Source organism: Eumetopias jubatus, unplaced genomic scaffold, assembly GCF_037043125.1.
Source record: "Eumetopias jubatus isolate StellerSeaLion01/CBP00866 unplaced genomic scaffold, mEumJub1_p1.0 scaffold_2, whole genome shotgun sequence".
Classification (NCBI taxonomy): Eukaryota; Metazoa; Chordata; class Mammalia; order Carnivora; family Otariidae; genus Eumetopias; species Eumetopias jubatus.
This window is the reverse complement of record NW_028274808.1, coordinates 61868747-61890513: the sequence shown is the minus strand read 5'-3', so window position 1 is coordinate 61890513 and position 21767 is coordinate 61868747. Positions and strand designations below refer to the sequence as shown.

The following is a 21767-nucleotide window of genomic DNA, read 5'->3' as shown; positions in this document are numbered from 1 at the left end:
AAGGGAACCAAAAGCAAAAATGAACATTAAGGATTTCATCAAAATAAAAAAGTTCTGCTTAGTGAAGTAAACAATCAACAAAACTAAAAGGCAGCCTATGAAATGGGAGAAGATATTTGCAAATGACATACCCAATAAAGGGTTAATATCCAAAATCTATGAAGAACTTCTTAAACTCAACTTCCAAAAAACAAATCATCCACTTAAGAAATGAGCAGAAGACATGAACAAACATTTCTCCAAAGAAGACATACAAATGGCCAATAGACACATGAAAAGATTCTCATCATCACTTATCATCAGGGAAATACAGATCAAAACCTTGATGAGATACCACTTCACACCTGTCAAATGGCTAAAATTAACAACTCAGGAAACAACAGATGTTGGTGAGGATGCAGAAAAAGGGGAGCCCTCTTGCCCTGTTGGTTGAATGCAAACTGGAGTAGCCACTCTGGAAAACAGTATGGAGGTTCCTCAAAAAGTTAAGAATAGGACTACCCTACGACCCTGCTCTTGCAGTACTAGGTATTTACCCAAAGGGTACAAAAATATTCATTTGGAGGGGTACATGTACCCCCATATTTATACCAGCATTATCAATAATAGCCAAGTTATGGAAAGAGTCCAAGCATCCATCAACTGATGAATGGATAAAGAGGATGTGGCATATATACACAATGGAATATTACTCAGCCATCAAAAAGAATGAAATCTTGCCATTTGCAACGATATGGATGGAGCTAGAGTGTATTATGCTAAGTGAAATAAGTCAGTCAGAGAAAGACAAATACCCTATGATTTCACTCATGTGTGGAATTTAGGGAAAAAAAAAACAGATGAACATATGGGAAAGGAAAAAAAGAGGGAAGAGACTCTTAATGGTAGAGAATAAACTGAGGGTTGATGGAGAGAGGTAGGTGGGGATAGACTAAATGAGTGATGGGTACCTTTTTTTAAAGATTGTATTTATTTATTTGACAGAGAGAGACAGCAAGAGCAGGAATACAAGCAGGGGGAATGGGAGAGGGAGAAGCAGGCTTCCCGCTGAGCAGGGAGCCCGATGTGGGACTCGATCCCAGGACCCTGGGATCATGACCTGAGCCGAAGGCAGACGCTCAATGACTGAGCCACCCCGGCGCCCCAGTGATGGGTATTAAGGAGGGCACTTGTTATTATGAGCACTGGGTGTTATATGATGAATCCCTAAATTCTACTCCTAAAACCAATATTATTCTATATATTAACTAACTAGAATTTAAATAAAAATTTGGAAGAAAAAAATGATTGACCTTAAAAAAACAAAATAAAATAAAACAAAACAAAACAAAATGATGCAGTCACTTTGAAAGACAGTATGACAGTATTTTTGTTTTATTTTGTTTTGAAGATTTTATTTATTCATTTGAGAGAGAGAGAGACAGAGACAGCACAGGCAGGGGGAGGGGCAAAGGGAGAGGGAGAAGCAGACTCGCCATGGAGAAATGAGCCCAATGTGGGACTCAATCCCAGAGTCCCAGGACCCCGGGATCATGATCCGAGCCAAAGGCAGACACCTAACCAACTGAGCCACTCAGGCACCCAAGTATGGCAGTTTCTTATAAAGCTAAGTACAGACTTACTCTCTAACCCAGCAGCCATGCTCCTAGATATTACCCAGTGATCTAAATATGTGTATATAGATATAGATATCTATACATGGTAGGTAGGTAGATAAATAGATAATAGATAGATGGTAGATAGATAGATAATAGATGATAGATAGATAGATGATAGATAGATGATAGATAAATGATAGATAGATGATAAATGATAGATGAATAGATGATAGATAGAGATAATCGACTGATTCATGATAAAGAGTGGCACACACAATTATGGACACTGAGAAGTCTAATCAAATGTCTGGGCATCTTGTGGCTGAGTCAGGTTGGCACATAAAATTAATCATCAAATACAGGTTAGTATATATGCAAGTATGTCCTAGCTTTATCCACTCAGAGGGCTTAGAAGCAATGAATTCCCAGTAACAATAAGCACACTAATTTTCTGAAAGTCAAACTTCAAGTCAGTGGCAAGATCACTAATGTAAGCATATAGATGTCTGGCCACAACACCTGAGAGTTTAAGCAGTAGGATTAACTGAGTCCCTGGACATTTAATTTTTAAATAGAAGACTTTATAATGAACACAATTTCTTAGAAATGTAAATTATAGATCTTGATCTGGTACATGAGATATATGCAAAATGGCAGAAATTAGGCCAGATGCAAATTTAATATCTTCTTGAAAGAAGTAATACCCAAAGTTGTAGAATTTTAATAAAAATTATTTTGCTTGACCTAATTGTCTCAACACTTTTTATAAATAGACTAGAATCTTAGAAGTTTTTGCTAATATACCCAAATGGCGAGCATTTTTTCTTAAACAATTAATTGTGTACTCAATCATTGATTGCTACATTTAAATGTGGCTAAAATCTATAAGAAAATTATCTGATAGAGGAGTGATTGCTATACAAAGATTTTTAAAGGACATATAGAGATATTTGTCATACTTACAGTATGTAAATCATTAACAACATAAAACATTAATTTATAATATATTGGTCATAACTTTTGGTAATCAATGACACTTTTCTGTGATGCCCTTGCATCTTTAAAAGAAAAAGAGGCAGAAACTATGTATGATCAAAACATTTACATTTGGATGAAGTTAGATCCCTATTTAGTTTAATATTTAGCTCTGGATTTTCTGGTACGTACAAGTTCTTTACTGTACAAGCATACCATTAATGTTATTGGTATAACACTTTAATAATTACAATATTCTTTTCAGTTATTAATATATCATTTGAAATAATGTAAAAAATATCCTTACCAACACTAGAAATTACACAACAAAAAAACCAATGCCCTTAATTTCTGAGGGAATGTGATATTTTATCCAGCATTTTTTTTCTCAGCTATATTATTTACCAATCCTAAAATCAAAATAAGGACTTTTCTGGTATTGAAGTTCTGAAAAAGTCTAGCATCTACACATCCCTTTTAAAGAAATATTAAAGGAGGAGCACCTAGGTGTTTCAGTTGGAAGAGTGTAAGACTCTTGATCTTGGGGTTGTGAGTTCAAGCTCCACATGGGGTGTAGAGATTACGTAAATAAATAAAAAACTTAAAAAAATTAAATGATCTAGTCAAGAAAACCAAAGGAGACAACATGAGAAAAAGTAAGATATTCAATCCAAACAATTGTGGATATGGAGTAGGAATACATGTTCTAAGTGTTACAGATGGGGTTTTACTGCAGGCTTAGACAACAGCAGGTGTAGATTGGAGCAGAATGACAGAATAGACAAGTGCCAAGTAGAGGGCGAGTAGTTTCAAGAAACTGGAGTGTTGGTTGCCACATTACCATAAATTTAGTAAGTGATTGAAATAATTCTGAAGCAATTTAGACAGTTTATTACTCATGGAACAGCAGGACACATGAGATTTTTCTTCATGTGGTTCTCATTGACCAGCCCCCACGAGTCCCATAGAGGCTCAGTGGAACATTGCCCATAGTGGATCTGTGAATGTAAGCAAATCTCCTCACAGAAGCAGGGGGCTTTACTATCCTGTAATTAAATAATTTTTCCCACTAAGGTGGAGGGACCGGGGACCCTATATCTAGGGTCCAACGATGTTACCTTGAAAAGATTGTTCAAGACTTGTAAAAACACCATGGAGAATTGCTTTCCAACACCAGTGAAAACCCAAGAGGCATTACCTTACAATTTTGTTCTTTTATCAGGAAGAAAAAGAAAGTTATTCAGAAGCTTCATGAAAGAGAGTTGTATTAAAGTCAACTAAAACATTATAAAGTTAACTACAACTTAGGATTATTTTAAGCAACTGTTAGTGTTGAAAAATAATCCATTTGATCTTGACAGTCTCATTTTAGTGGCACGAGGCTTATAGTATTAGGTAGTGTGGTGGGCCTGTATCTATAGCATAGAAGATCACACTCTGGTGAAAATTATTTACAGACATAATAATATGAACAGTATTTGTTGATTTTCAACATTTAGAAGCAAGCTGTAGACAAATCAGAGAAGACATTCTTAAAAAGAGTATTTAACTGTAATAAACAAATATATACAGATGAAAGAAGCTGAGGTGAATCAGTCAAAGTGGTGGAATTTAGGGAGTCCAGTGACACTTTTCTGAAGTTGACAGAACAAGAAGCAAGTTTACATGTATTAGTTAAAGTTACAAAACCACCAATAGAATAACCGTAATAATATTTTAGTGTCATCATTGGGACTTGGCAGTTGGGGTAGTGAAATAAGCTAAAACTTTACCTTTCATAATAGACAGTAGATATTGTCTATGACTGGTATAGCATCAGTGAAGGATACATATATCAGAATAATGATAGGAACAACTAAAAGAACTAAATGCCAAAGTGATTCTTATCAGTAGAACAGGATTTTTAAGGACGGGGCAGGGAACAGTTGTTCTCATTGTATCTTGATTTGTACTCATTAGTATTTTACGATGTGCATGAATTATTTTGAGCATCAAAACTATCATCTTATAGAAACAGGAATTATAAATCTTCCATAAATATTTTAAGCTTATTTGTTGTGATTCAAAAAATAGCTTTCTTTGTAGCTATTTTCTTTGGTATTATTAAACATTCTTTGCTAATTTATTTCTGTTTGGGATGAGTTCTGCTATTAGAGTTAAAATATTTCTTTTATAGTGATAGAACTGTCACATTTTCAGTAAAGATTCTCATGAAAAAAATCAGAGCTCTTTCAGAAAACCTAAGTTAAGAACAAATAAATATAAATACATTTTAAGGAAAATATAATATAAATTAATATAATTTAATTTAATTTAAGCCAAGTAAGTGCTATCTCCTATCAACTTTTTCATGAGAATAAACAGGAAAAAATAATGAAAAACTGAAAAGGACAGTGAATATCAAGTAAAGTGTTGCCACACTCCATTTAATAGCACATTATAATGTAAAAGTGCTCATCTAGTCATTTTTGTTCAGAGATAAAGCATACTTTCATTATTAAAAATGATTTGGAGAAAATCATACATTGAAATTCTTGAGCACATTTTTATTTCTAGTAATATCATTATGATCAGCGATTTTATATTTACCCGATATTAGTAATTCTGTAAAAATAATAGAAACAGTAATCATTTTGTCAATTAGTAGGAAATTGGCATGAATATACTTTAGAATAAAATGCACAAAAGAGAGTTTTTAGTAATACATTAAGTAAGTTGTATATTGCTAAAATATCTATCTTCCCACATCTCTCTGGAAGCATTAAAATGTTTCCAAAGAAAGTACAAACAAAACATCTAAGGAAAAAAAAAAAACTAAATGATGTATGTTTCCTGCTTGGTCTTTAAGAATGTTCATTATATAATATTTTATGAAAATTTGGCTTCAGAAAATATACACTATAAGCAGATGGCTATGACTGTAGGTGAAGTGATGCAATAAAATTTTAGACTTTTAATGAGCAACCTAAAGTGATTTAAACATTGCTTCTTTTAAACATATACAGAAACATTTGCTTGTACTCAATTCACTATGAAAACTAAGGTCACTCTTTATCTCTTCTTGGTAACTATAACATAATACAAATACTATAAGTTATTTACACATATACTCCAAAATATATATTGTTATTGATAAAGCATATGACATATGACCATAATAGAGGAGAGACCTTAATAGCCTCCAGTAATGACAGTGTAGTTAAGGGTCAGGTGGTGTAGCTTCAATTCCTCACTCTGACACTTAGTAGCTATGTGATTTTAGACTGGTTACTTCTCTGTGATTCAAATTAATCATCTTTAAAGTGAGGATTCAAATATAATCCACTTCATAGGATTTTGTGAAGATTAAATGAAATAATGTTTGAAGTGTCAAGCATGTATTAATGAGGGCTAAATGATATTAGTCCATTCCTTTTACCTCTAAATTGACAAAAGTTAAGCCCAACAAATGTAGGGGATTTATTCAAAGTTTACAAAGGTGGCAAACCTGGATTGAAATTATCCTCTTTAGTCTTAGAAATATACAGAGCGTCAGTTTAGGAAACAGGAAAAAACATCTGGTAACTATAGGCATACCTTGGAGATATTGCATGTTTGGCTCCAGACCATTGCAATAAAGCAAATATTGTCATAAAGTGAGTCAAATCAATTTTTTTGGTTTCCTAGTACATATGTAATAAGGTATGTCTGTACTATACTATTTTCTATTAAGTAAGTAATAGTATGTCTAAAAAACAATGTACTTTATGGTTAAAAATTGCTAACCATCATCTGAGCTTTCAGTGAATCATAATCTTTCTATTGGTGGAGGGTCTTATCTCAATAGTGATGGCTGCTGATTGATTGGGGTGATGATTACCAAAGGTTGGGGTGTCTGTGGCAATTCCTTAACACAACACAGAAATTTACCACATCAATTGAATCTATCTTTCACAAACAGTCTCTCTGTAGGATGAAATGCTGTTTGATAGCATTTTACCCACAGTAGAACTTCTTTCAAACTTGAAGTCAATCCTCTAAAATCCTACCACTGCTTTACCAACTAAGTTATGTAATATTCTCGATTCTTTGTTGTCATTTCAACAATATTCACAGCCTCTTCACCAGGAGTAGATTCCATCTCAAGAAATCATTTTCTTTACTCAGCCATAAGAAGCAACTCTCAGGGTGCCTGGGTGGCTCAGTTGGTTAGGCGACTGCCTTCGGCTCAGGTCATGATCCTGGAGTTCCGGGATCGAGTCCCACATCAGGCTCCCTGCTCGGCAGGGAGTCTGCTTCTCCCTCTGACCTTCCTCCTTCTCATGCTCTCTCTCTACCATTCTCTCTCTCTCTCTCAAAAAATAAATAAAAATCTTAAAAAAAAGAAGCAACTCCCATCCATTCAAGTAGGATTATGAGATTTCAGCAATTCAATCACATCTTCAGACTCCACTTCTAATTCTAGTTCTCTTGCTATTTCTCTGCACTTACTTTCCCCATTGAAATCTTGAACCCCTCCATGGCATCTATGAGGATTGAAATCAACTTCTTTCAAATTCCTGTTCATGTTGATATTTTGACCTCATGAAATATAAAAGTTCTTAATGGCATCTAGAAAGATGAGTCCTCTCCAGATGGTTTTCAATTTACTTTGCCCAGATCCATGAGAGAAATCACCATCTATGGAAGCTGTGGCCTTATGAAATGCATTTCTTAAAAAATAAGACTTGAAAGTCAAAATTACTTCTTGATCCATGGGCTGCAGAATTAGTGTTAAAAGGCATGAAAACATTAATCTCATTGTCTCCATTAGAGATCTTTTTTTTTTAAGATTTATTTATTTATTTATTTATTTATTTATTTATTTATTTATTTATCAGAGAAAGACAGCAAGAGAGGGAACACAAGCAGGGGGAGTGGGAGAGGGAGAAGAAGGCTCTCTGCCGAGCAGGGAGCCTGATGTGGGGCTCAATCCCAGGACCCTGGGATCATGACCTGAGCAGAAGGCAGACACCTAATGACTGAGCCACCCAGGAGCCCCTCCATTAAAGCTCTTGGGTGATCAGGTGCATTGTCAATGAGTGGTCATATTTGGAAAGAACTTTTTTTTCTGAGCAGTAGGTTTCAACAATGGGCTTAAAATATTCAGTAAATATGTTATAAACAAATATGTTATCATCCAGGCTTTGCTATTCTATTTATAGAACACAGACAGAGTAGATTAGCATAATTCTTAAGGGCCCTGGGATTTTTGTAATGGTCAATGAGCATAGGCTTCAACTAAAGTCATTAGCCCCTAACAAGAGAGTCAGTCTGTCTTTTGAAGCTTTGAAGCCAGGGATTGTCTTCTCCTCTCCAGCTATGAAAGTCTTAGGTGCCATCTTCTTCCCATAGAAGGCTGTTTCATCTATACTGATAATCTGTTGCTTACTGTAGCCACCTTCATTAGTTATTTGAGCTAGCTTTTCTGGATAACTTGCCTCAGCTTCTACATCAGCCAGTGTTACCTTGCACTTTCCTGTTATGGAGATGGCTTCTTTCCATAAACCTCATGAACCAACATCTCCTAGTGTCCAACACTTATTCAACAACTTCCTCACCTCTTTCAGCCTTCATAGAATTGAAGAGATTTAGGGCGTTGCTCTGGATTAGGCTTTGGTTTATGGGAATGTTGTGACTACCCTGATCTTCTACCCAGACCACTCAAACTTTCTTCCTATGAGCACTATGGTTGTTTTGCTTTTTTATCATTCATGTATTCACTGGAATAGCACATTTAATTTCCTTCAATAACTTTTCCTTTGCATTCACAACTTGGCTAACTGGTGCAAAATGTCTGCTTTTGGCCTGTCTTGGCTCTCAACACGCCTTCTTCAAGATGCTTAATCATTTCTAGCTTTTGATTTAAAGAGACATGTGACACTTCCTTTTACTTGAACATTTAGAAGCCATCATAGAGTTATTAATTAGTGTAATTTCAACACTGCTGTGTCTAGGGAAAGAGAAGGAAGCTCAAGGAGAGAGAGACAGGAGGCAACCAGTGGAGCAGTCAGAACACACACATTTATCAATTAAGTTCACCATTGTATATGGATGCAGTTTGTGGTACCCCAAAATAATTACCGTAGTAATATCAAAGACCACTGCACACAAATCATAACAAATGTAACAATAATAAAAAACTTTGAAATATTATGAGAATGACCAAAATGTGGCATAGAGACTTGAAGTGAGCAAATGATTTTAGAAACATAGCACCAATAGACTTGCCCAATGCAGGGCTGCCACAAACCTTCCATCTAAAACCCATAATATCTGCAAGGCACAATAAAGCAAAGTGCAATAAAATGAGGTATGCTGTATTTAAGTTGGATATATCCATTAACCTTATGACCTTCAGTTTCCTCTTGTGTCCAACTTGTATACCAATAATACCTACATGTTGTGAGGAGTGAATGAAATGACAGAGGCAAAGTATCTTGCACATAATAGATGTCAGATATATATTATTTTTACCATTTTGCTTTATATTCTATATATTTATTGTGTTCTCTCAATCCCACCAGACTGGCTGGAATGGATTATATCTTGGGAATTGGAAATGAGTCGTAGTAAAAGGAACAAATATTTATTGAATACTAATTGTATACACCAAGTAATTTGTCTGCATTGTTTCATTTAACTGGCATATGCTGAAGTTGCTCTTTCTACAACCGCTACTGATATTCTAATTACCAAAGTCTGTGATCATTTCTTAAGCTTCATATCACAGAACATTCCTCCTAAATTTGGGAGTCAAGTTCACTATCTCTTCCAAGGCAGAATCCTTCAGTTTCTGGTATACTGTTTTTTCCTGATTCTCATTCCCACCTCATTAAACCTTGCATAGATTCTTCTTTCTCTTATGGGCCTGTGCTTATCAGTCTTTTCCAGACCTCTCACTTTTTACACCTCAATAGGTCTCCAGTGTTTCTTCCAAACCAGATCCCTTGCCTCAGATGTGTAAACACAAATGTGTCTACATTTGGATGGACCCTAGACTCTTTAAACATACTGTCTAATATTGGACTTACTGATTTTCCCTTCTAAACCTGATATTTTTTACTAATTTCCATCTTGGTTTTATGATCATAATCTTCTCAGGAGTTGTCATTGACTGCTGGCCACATCACCTTCTCTAAATTCAATCAATCAACAAGTTCCTAACCATTTTGCTTCTAAAATATTTCTTGAATCCATCATCTGCTTCTTATTCCTAATACTTTAATCACTATCCTCTCACACCTCAATTATTGCAAACCTCCCAACTGCTCTTGCTTTTCCGTTCTCGAACTCTCATGTTTAATCTTCACATATCCTTATTTCAATGTTTAAAATCCAAATATAACCTCTCCTCTACCTGTTGAACTCACTGAAAATCTTTGTAGACTGTTTTGTCCAAACATTTACTCAAAATATTATTTCTTTATTATTCATTATCATGATCTTTTAAACTATGATTTCCAAATAAATTAAACAAATAGTGAAAAGACACACTGTAATAAAAAAGCCTACAAAAACCATGAAAAACTTCAAAATATGCTTTTAAAATTAGTTGTGGATGTATATAGAGTACAATGAAATATAATTTTAATTTTGTAAGCATTTTGAAATTGAAAAAATACATAGGCATATTTATGAACAGAAACATCCATCACACAGTAGCATTATTTTCTTTCTTTTCTCATTTTAGACATTTGCAAAGTAGCAGGTAATTTGATATGTAATTAAAAACCTATTCTATTTCTTTTTTTAAAGATTTTATTTATTTATTTGAGAGAGAGAGAATGAGAGATAGCACGAGAGGGAAGAGGGTCAGAGGGAGAAGCAGACTCCCTGCTGAGCAGGGAGTGTGGGACTCGATCCCGGGACTCCAGGATCATGACCTGAGCTGAAGGCAGTCGCTTAACCAACTGAGCCACCCAGGCACCCGAACCTATTCTATTTCTAAGATAAAATAATTCATTCAGTAAATTCGCTAATAGTAATTCGTTAAAAATATTAATAGTATCACCAAATAAAGAAATATAGAGTAATACACACAGTATCTTTAGTTCAACTAAATTACTTATTCTAAATATAATCTACAGAAAAAGAATATATTCTCATTTTTGTGGGGGGTTTAATTCGATATGGCTTCATGCTTTCTTCTATAAAAAATATATATATCTAAAGTTGATGGTCTATTTTTTTCTTATCTTCTAAAATGCTACATCAATTTTTTTGGACTATATAAATACTTCATTGACTTTGCTTTCTTTTTTTATTTTGAGGCTTAAAATTATCATCAGGATCCTGGGGACTCATTGAAAGTTTTGGAAAAAGCTAGCAAGCTACATAAAGAAACTATAATTTAAACTCTGAAATGTTATTCCAAAGAAATATTCAGAACATGTGATGTTAACTTTAAATATATTTTGTGGTGTCTTTACTTACAAAAGAACTTTTCAGGAGTTCTAAATACAAAAAAATTGACCTCACTTCCACATTTGGAAAAATTATAATTCTATATTAGAAGCGGAATAGCAACATCTCATAATCTTACATTATCTTCAATATTGGTGGAGAACAACACTGTTTAGTATGGGGCTGATTATACTTTTTTAGATACGTATTATGTAGACGGGGGACAGTGGGCATGTGTATTACTGGAAATAGTATTATTTTATATCTTTATTTGTGGTTATGCAATTATTATTTATTTTCTTCCTTGAACTAAGCTTGAATAGAATGTGGTTTCTGGGTTAGGATTTAAGTCTCTAAAATACAAAGAAGATGAGACCAGTATAATAAATGTCCAAGTGCGGAGACAGTTTGGATAACAGTATCCCTCTATTTGGTGCATTTTTATTTGTTCTTTCAAGAAATGTACACACACACACACACACACACACACACACACACACACACACAGAAATGTACACATTTTACCATGCGAATGTCAACAAAAGTGTTGGCTGATATCAAACTCTTAACAATGTCAACATATCCTTTTTGAATCCAGAAATGTGCAGTGTCTGGTTTCATCTTTTGGTTGTCTCTAATGTTCAACTATAAGTGAAGGCAAACCATATCACAGTGGACATTGATTCTGATTGGACTTGTATCAATTCTGATTTGTTGGGGCCCATTCCATACTTGTTAAATATTGTGACTATCACTCCTGCTTTTAAAAAGCGTTCTTATATTATATGTTGCAAAGAATTGCTTTCAAATAATGAATTAGATATACCCTTGAAAGGAGTGAAACAAAGACTATGTATAAATAGTCCTTCGGTGGTGTAAGAACTAATACAGGGCTCTCCCTGCTTTTTTTTTTTTTAAGATTTTATTTTATTTATTCATGAAAGACAGAGAGAGAGAGAGAGAGAGAGGCAGAGGGAGAAGCAGGCTCCCAAGGAGCAGGGAGCCCAAAGCGGAACTCGATCCCAGGACCCTGGGATCATGACCTGAGCCGAAGGCAGACGCTTAACCATCTGAGCCACCCAGATGCCCCTCTCCCTGCTTTTATACCTGGTAACATACAGCTTCACAAACTTAAGATACAAAATTTTTAACTTTATAGGGAAGATAAAGATTAATCCTACAATAATTTTATGCAGAAAATAAAAGTATTTGTGTACAGTTTGAAATCAATCACCTAAATAGCAACACAAAAAATACTTCTTCAGGGAAGAGCTACAGCTATCTCCACGCTTAAAACCATCCCTTTCCCAAACTAGTCAATGATATTGTAATGGTGTTACATGATGACAGAAGGTAGCTACATTCTTCTGTTGAGTAGAACCTAAGCTATAGAGATGTTGTACACCTGAAACTAATGTCACATTGTCAGCTATACTTTAAAAAAAGTGGTGTGTGTATATATATATATATATACATATATATATATATACATATATGTATATATATATATATACACACAATAGAATATTTTCCAGCCATAAGAAAGAAGGGCATCCTGCCATATGTGACAACATGAATGGAGCTTGAGTGCATTTTATGCTAAGTGATATAAGGCAGACAGAGGAAGACAAATGCTGTATGTTATCAGTCATTTGTGAAATCGAAAAGCAAAGAGTGAAATGGTGGTTACCAGGTGGGGTTATAGGATATGTGTTGTTCAGGGAGACAAACTTGCAATGAATAGTAAATAAGTCTTAGAGACCTAATTTACAGTGAATTTATAGTGAATAGAGAACAATATTGTATTATAATCATCAAATGTGCTAAGAGACTAGAACTTAATTATTCTAACCACTGAAAAGATATAATTATGTAACATGATAGGTACAAATTATCACTACAATATCAATGATGTTACAATATATAAGTGTATCAAATTAACATGTATACACCTTAAATTTATAGTGTTATGTATCACATATATTTCAACTAAAAATAAATTTTAAAAAGTCTCTTTCTGGGTTATGTTCTGTTTTTTAAGAAATATCAATTTTAATCCAGAAACATCTTTCAAATACTCCAAAAGATTAAGCTTCATTTTTATTATAAATGATCATTTAACATTACCCCATAATTTTATTTAATTTTATTTTTTTATGAATCTAATAAAGCAAAATTATGGAAGAACTTATCATTTATGAATATCATTTTTCATGGAGAAGTTTGTATGTTCTAAGAGCATATTAATACACTGATGTTAAACTGTTTCCTATTGAAAATTCATTCCATCATAAAGGGGATTTTTAAAAGTCCATATGAGAAATAAATAGTAAAACTATATTTTTTTTTTGCCAATTGGAAGAAAGCATAAATAAGTTCTTACTCAATGTTCTTTCTTTAACTAAATTCAGCTATGATCATAGCACAATAATTAAGTAAATTATGTTTCTTAATAGGGCTCCACATGATCCAGAGCAATGAAGTGAATAGAGAAAAAATGACTGTGTCAGAACACAGAACTCATCCCCATATTTTGTCTTTTTGTGGATAAAACCTATCAAACTTTCTAGTTCAGCATGTCAAGAGACAACTGAAGACTTTATAAATCTATAGCTCCCCACATGTATTTAAAAACATTTTAATCAGTCTTGGATGAGGTATCTTTCATTAAAAGAAGAGCTCTTTTTGTTTCTGTTGTTGAATGATCTGTGACTCCACACATGACTTTCATGGGCATAATGATCTCTGATACAAGAGGGACTCGGAACAATGTCTTCTTTACCTTGTGCCTGATGTGGGTCCCAAGCAAGAATAAAAGCAAGCACAATGTCCTCGTACTTTGTTGTTAAACCCATTGTGCTTAAAAATGTGTGGCTGCTATCAAGTCTCAATGTTTGAAAAATACGTTTTTACGCTGCCTTCGGCAACAACATATGAATCAAGACTGCTTTCTTCTGGGGCGCCTGGGGTAGCTCAGATGGTTAAGCGTCTGCCTTCGGCTCAGTTCAGATCCCAGGGTCCTGGGATCGAGCCCCACATCGGGCTCCTGGCTCAGCAAGGAGCCTACTTCTCCCTCTCCCTCTGCCTCTCCCCCTGCTCATGCTTTCTCTTCTCTCTCTCTGTATCTCTGTGTCTCAAATGAATAAATAAAATCCTTAAAAAAAAAAAAACTGCTTTCTTCTAACTTTCTAGTCCTATGGTGCCAACTTAACACTAATGCACACAAATTCTGGTATAAACAAAGTAGCAAAAGCAAGTACTGAAGAATTCAAGAATCTTTAAATAAACTCCACAAAATTATAATCACAAAAACAATGAAGGAATGAAGGTATAGGTATTAACAAATGTGTTTGGAATTGTAGTTAAAAATATAATTTTCCTGAAAATCTTAAATGACCAGAGAGGGTGTTTTTAGTTAACAAAAACAGTATCCTGGACAATTAGGTTAATATATTTAAAATCTAAATAAGCAGATATTTATTTGAGAAAGCATAAATTAGCATAATTGTATGACAAAGATACATGCGCACACACAGACACACACACACACACACACACATACACTCTGCAAAGACCAGTAGCTATGCAAAGAATGTGAAAGATTTATCAAAGAAAATAACCAATAATAACTCCTAGGTGACAGAATTCAACTGCTGAGTTATGTCAAACTTTCAATGCACAGTTAATTTCCAGTGTATAAATACTATTAACTAAAGAAATGAAAACTCTCCAAGCATTTTGTACCCAATCTGATAAAAAAAGCATAAAGAATAAAATTTAAAATGACAATGTATGAGAAATTATATACTGTATTAGAATTCAACAGCATTGAACAAGTGTCATCAATTAAAATGACATAAAAATTCAAAGATGGTTTAATTTGAGGGAATACACCCATAAATCTTTACAATTTATGTATATATCCTATTTTACAGGTGAAAAAACTGAGACACATAAATTTAAATATAATGCCAAAGGTTACACACCCAGTGCAGAACTATTCTAGAATCTATACTTTTAGCCAATAAATTATGCTACCCCACAGGATAACACCACATAAAACAGAAAGAAGTTCTGTAAAAGAGTTACATACACACATACACACACACACACACACACACACACACACACATTTACAATCAAAACTGAAGCAAGCAAGTCTAGTATGCAGGCTAATAGTTACAGTGAATGAGCATCTATTTAATTCTGATACTCTTAGAGAATGAAGGTAAAAGAGAAATAGATTGAGTTACAAGATCCCCAATTTTTGATAAAAGGAAACTTAAGTTGTACAAAAAAATGCAGGTGAGGATGTAATGGAAACTATGAACCATAAGACCAAAAAAAAAAAACCAAACTGGTATTTTTTTATTAGCATTCTATAAATCACCCAGTCAAGCTAATTTACATGTCACCTCCTCACTCCATTTTGTGTGTGTGTTACATATGGTGAGAACTCCTGACATCTATTCTCTCAGCAAGTCTCTAGTATTCAAAATGGTGTTATTAACCACAGTAGTCATGTGGAACCTTGGATCTCTAGACTTATTCAACCTTCATAACTGTGATTTTATACCCTTTGACCAACCTCTCCCCCACTTCCCACATCTCCCAACCCTTGGTAACCACTTTTCTACTTTTTGGTTCTATGTATTCAACTTTTTTTAAGATCCTCCATATAAGAGAGATCATGCAGTTTTTCTCTTTCTTCTTCTGGCTTATATCACTTAGCATAGTGTTGTCCAGGTACATCCATGTTGCTGCATTTGGCAGAATCTTCTGTTTTAGTATATACATGGGATGGAATATTCCATATCACAATTTCTCTATTCATCCATCAATGAATACTTAGGTTGTTCCCACATCTCATAAATAATGCTGTAGTGAGAATGCAAATATAGACATCTCTTTGAGATACTGATTTCATTTTCTTGGGTATATACCCAGAAGTGGTATTGCTGATCATATGGTAGTTCTTTTTTAGTGTTTGGAGGAAGCTCATATTATTTTCCACAATGGCTGTGCCAATTTACATTGCCATCAACAGTGTATAAGAGTTGCCTTTCCTCCACATCCTCATCAACACTTCCTTTCTTTTATCTTTTTGATAATATTGAAATATTTTATGGGTTCTCTTCCATTTCTCTTGCTGTCTCCACTCCAACTCAGTATTTCAATTTATGAAGGTGTGTGTGTTTAGATGCATGTTGGGGTGAGGGTAAAGAGCATTAAAGTGATATTATTTAAAATTAATAAAATTTTTAAGAGATTAGATATACAAAACCGTAATAGCTATATAGACACATAATTATTAAAAAAAGTATTTGGGGGATTAGAATACTCAAATTTGAAACTAAAAAGAAATGTCATTTAAAGGGTCTTCTGAATCTAGCCAGTCAAGTGAATAACCTAATGGAACACTTATGGAATATCATAGGTCTAAAGTTTACTGTGTTTACATACCACCGTTGTGTAGATCATCTAAGATACTTCTAGGGTATATTCCTTTGAATTTGGATTTACCAACTACAAAATAAACACTTTCTAAGGTCCTTTCCATTGCTCTTGATTTTTGGTACTGCAAATTTCTCCTAAGATTTAGGATTGCATTATATATTATATGCAAATTCTATAGAAAATGATCTCTTCATAGACCGTGATCACAACCATGAATTTCATATTAACCTGGCTATATAAAATATATTAGCTTTAAAATTCATCTGAAATGTCAATAGTCTTTGAATGAAGTTGATTAACCTTCCAAATAATCATTCTGTGTTTGTAACCAAATGATAAACTTTAAAAAAAAATGGTGACTAGGGTGAAGAAAGTAATACCCTATAAGAACCTAGAAGCATATGGCCTTTGTAATCTTGATTTTATGAGTTTGAAAAACAGAAAAATGTATCGTTAAGTTAACAATTGAAGAGGGTATGTATGCTTATTTACCTATGTAAATTCAGAATCTGGAATTTCAAAAATGTAAGTTATTTTTTAAATTTTTGTTACTTGACTGTATATACTTGGACCAATTTGTGTATATCTATTATTGAATACATTAGAACAGAGGAGAAATTAATTTTTTTTCTACTCCATAAAGGAAATGCATTTTTATTAGTTTTTATAGATTATAAGTAGCTTTGAAGAATTTATTCTGCTTTAATATAGTAAAAATATAATATGATGTCAATTTGACCTCAAATGTAGGAAGTCAGAAAGATTTAAAAACTATTTCATCATGGGTAATTTCTTCCTCACTTTTCTAAAATAGAGATGCTATTAAACAGAATTTCCTGCACTGCCAAAGTCAGTCTATCGAAGGCATGCTTCTAATATAAATGACAGTTGAAAGATTAGAAATGATACTGAACTAAGTTTTATATTTCCCATGTCTCTTGGCCTTTGGGAAATGACATTCACAATTTTCTGTACTGCTTTTCCACAGCAGCTAGCAAAATCCTGTACTCGCTTTGCCCTGACAATCCATCAGGACAGGATTATTTTAAATTCTTCTTACCTCTCTTTCCACACACAATTGAACACAAATGATCTTTGTCCCCTGACGATATGACTTTAAGAAAAGTTTCCTTCTGGACATATTAATATAAATGTCATCCAGAGAATCTGAGCAACATGAAACATAATCATTGTTTACCCACAAGGAATCCTCTTCTCAAATGTGTTACCTTCCATATTTAAAGCATATTAAGTTCATTTGCAGTTTGTGGGAGGATAGAATAAATTGATCAACAACAAACATATATTCTGATTCAAAAGTAAGTTCAAAAGCAGGGAATCTTATTGAAGGGAAACCTTGTTGAAGAGTGTGATGTATTAGAGGAATACGCTAATTATGATACTCCTTTTCAACTGTTCTTAATAGCCTCCAATGAAAAGAATGAGACATGAATGTTGAATACCAAGGTAGGATTTACTTTGTACCTGAAGTGATTTTCAGAGGAAAATGTATTCGATTATATAAATAGGGAGTGGGTATGAGGAAGGCAGAGATATTAAAGTACTTCAGTTGAAGGAAAACTATAATTAGCTCTTAATTATATGGGGGCTGATTAATATATTCAAGGTCATGCCGAATATCCTAATTTGGACTATGCTAGAAGAGTGGATTGGGGAAATGGTGGAGTGGGGAATCCAGAAGGAAGCAAGCTCTGATGCTGGACATAAGCTGGTGTAAGGAACAAAGGTGAGGCTTAAAGAACAGGGCTCTTGGAAGGCAGCTTAGACCTTTTCTTCCATCACATGTTGTCTTTGTGTACATTGCCTAATGTTTGAGTACTAGCTCACCATGAATTTGCAAGTCAATTTATTTTTAAGTATTAAAGTTGACTTAGTTGCCTTATTAAAGGTAATATGATAACATAGGTTTTCATTTTTAAATTATCTGAAATATTACCTAATGAGTAAAGACCAATCTATGTGGTATAATTGAAGTTCCAAAACTTTTATAATCATTATACTGTACACCTGAAACTAATATTACACTGTATGTTTACTAACTGGAATTTAAATAAAAAGTTAAAAGAAAATCTTTATCTGTACTAAATATTTATCATAGTACTATAACATGGAATATCAAGTATACCATGCTTAACAAAATACGTACTTTATATCAAATGAACTTCATATTCACTAAGATTTTTCCTGTCTACAAATCAGTTATTTGTATTTTTCATAAGAAAAGACAACAAAACTCAATTCTTGTGTTGAGAACCTACAATAATAACTTTTAAATTACAAAATTCACATGGTTGCAAAATATATGATAAATGATGATGATGCTCTGTAAAATAGTCTTTGACTTAAAGGAACATCTATTCCCTAAATTTCCTTCCTTATCTACAGCCATAAAGAAATGAAACAGCCATAGAGATATTTTTAAAGGCATAAACGGTATCTCAAACATGTAAGTAATACTGTGTAAACTACAATAAATAACCTACAAAAGATCAACTCATATACAATAACACATAGGGAGTTAAATGTATTTTGTTATTTTATTATTAGACATCAAACCAATAAAAAGAAAGATTTAAGGACTCCAGGCCTAATCAAAAGAAAGTTTAATTTATGAAATCATTCTATTATGAAATTTTACACACACACACACACACACACACACACACATACACACATACACACACACATACTATATATGGGGTAGACATTTTTATTTTAAAAGGATTGTACTAACTGACTAGTTTCACATCTGATCAAACTACTTTATTACTTACTACTTTACCACTGACTTGCTCCAAAAGAACAAAAAGGAACGTCAAACACATTTTAGACACAATAATTTATAGAAGGCATTGCTTTAGATTTCCTATATATGGTGAACATGTAGAAAAGAAACATCCAACTGTTACTATCAAGATAAATAGAAATCTGTAGAAAAATATTACTTGCTATAATACTTGAGACTTAAAAATTTTCATTTAGAATGTAATTACTGTTACATAATAAACTTCATTTTGTATTTAATGACAACATTTATTGCAAAACATTTTAATAGCAAAAACAAATGCAAATCTGTAAATAAATTTTCATCACTTACCTCTCTTAACATTTCTGCTTGCACTTGTGGACTTATCTGAAGGACATGGGCAACGTCCTTCACATTTGACTGAGATCTGTTTTCCTAAGACACATGCCTGATACTCTAGTTTGCACTGTATACAAAGAAAAAAAAATGGTTATTTAGATACATTTAGTTATCTCAATAAAAAGTAAAGAAAGGGACAATAGCACACGGGTGATTCTATTACACATGCTACGGAAAAGACAGATGATTTCAACTCTATGAGTACTAATTCCGAAATGTGGCATTTGGAGTTAGTTTCTTAAATGTTCTCTGCCTTGATTTTCTCATATGGATCATTGGAATAATAACACTGAATCTACAGAGTTTTAAGAATTAAACAGGTGGTTTTCCTAGAGCAGTAGCTACCATGAACTGGGCTCTCAGATGTTAACAGAGTCTGAATGAAATTAGTCAGTCAAAATTATTATGGCTCATGAAGTTTTGTTTTGTTTTCTTTAGTTTAGCTTAATTTGTTTTGATTCTCTTTGTAAACATTATTCTTTGTAGCATTTTAAGCCTGATTATTCTTAACTCATTGTTAATATTTCAAAACTGCACAATTTGACATGATTTAAAAATTGTAAACCTACTCCATCTTTTAAGAGGCAATAATTACCTTCCTACTCTAAAAGAAATAGATCTTGCTAATTCTGAAGTAATGTGATTTCTTTAGTGGCTATGTCCATAAATTTACTCAGTGCAAATTATTTTAAAATTAAATATTAGGGCAGACTTTCTGGCTCCAACTGACAAATGCACCAGTGACTAATTTAATTCAGCTTCGGCTGATACCAAGAAACACTGAATATACCCAATGACTAATCAGATTACTCATATCTGTACAACATTTTTTCTTTGTCAAATAACTCTAATGGACAGGCAAAATTCATAACTAGCCTTTCAACAAATGAGTTAAAATTATTACGCTTGGAATATATATGTAGTGGCTTGATGGGCTTTTTTAGAGGAATAAACTCTTTCAAAAAATCATTTTTTATTATTATTCAATGTTTCAGTAATTGAAGGAAATTATTTTGACTTGTAAAATCACAATGAATTTTAAATGTAATTAAAATGCCTAATGGCTGATGAAAAGTAGAAATAGATAAGAAATTATGAGCACTTTAATGAAAGCCAGATAAGTTATATAAAACTTTGAAACCTCAAATGTAATATTTTTTACTCTAACTTCTTCTAACTTAATATTTCAGAACCCTGGATCTGGTCATATGAAAATTCTGACTCATGACATAATTTAAGAAAAGTTCAAGAACAACTGTAAATGGTATGTGAACAGACAAAGCCAAAAGTCAATATTAACTACAGCTAATATTAAATTTAAAAATTTTAAAATATGTTATCTCCCTTCAAAGATGTTTTACGCCATACTCATTTACATTCTAAATGTGGTTTATGTTAAAAGTGATTTTTTTTATTCAAAGAAAATGAAAGCCTGAAAATAATTGAATGAAAAACAAAAATACATGACTTGTGAATTTAAAAACTTTCACCTCTTAGAAAACTTCCTTTGACATAACAAAAATTTTCTAAGCTGTCTAAAATTTGCATGTGATGAAATTATAGCTTTGAAAAAGAATTACTTTATAAATAAAACAATTTCTTTTTCAGAATGGTTCTACCAAACTCTCTTTTTTCTGTGTACATTTCTGTAAAGACCAACAGAATCAGAAGGATAGCAAATCCACCCCATGTTGATAGCTATAAGAATCTACTCCTTGTAATCAGAAAACCATTTAGTTTTATTTACTTATGGATTGCTTTTCAAAAACATCGTCATGAATAATTTTATTCAAAGAATATTAGGACATTAAAAGTACTATTTTAAAATATTTTTTAGCTACACCCACTGATTGAATTTCTAATTGATGATATTCAATTTACTTAATTATCACAAAGCTGAAATATTTATAAAAGTATAAGTGAACTAAAATATCACATAAAGGGCATGCTCATTAGTTTATAATTACCAAAAAATGGAAATTCTGTAGAGAAAGACATGATTAATGCATTCCTGATTATCTAAGATCCTGAGCATTGAGAATACTTCAGTTAGGAGTTACTATGAAAAGCAAGACCGCAAAATGATTTTTCAATGGGCAAAGTTGACACTTGTCAGGGAAAGTAAGTTAAAGTCATTTGTTTAATCA

The 21767-nt window shown here is 33.1% G+C and overlaps 1 protein-coding gene across 7 annotated transcripts in view; it reads right to left on the bottom strand.

Annotated features, from left to right (window-relative positions):
- SPOCK3 (SPARC (osteonectin), cwcv and kazal like domains proteoglycan 3) overlaps positions 1-21767 on the bottom strand; it is a 458737-nt gene that overhangs the window by 129150 nt on the left and 307820 nt on the right. For all 7 annotated transcript variants that reach the window (XM_088019553.1, XM_028104387.1, XM_088019552.1 and 4 more), the window contains one exon: positions 19573-19687. In XM_088019553.1, the coding sequence (XP_087875679.1) occupies positions 19573-19687 (115 nt within the window). The remainder of the gene's footprint in view (positions 1-19572; positions 19688-21767) is intronic.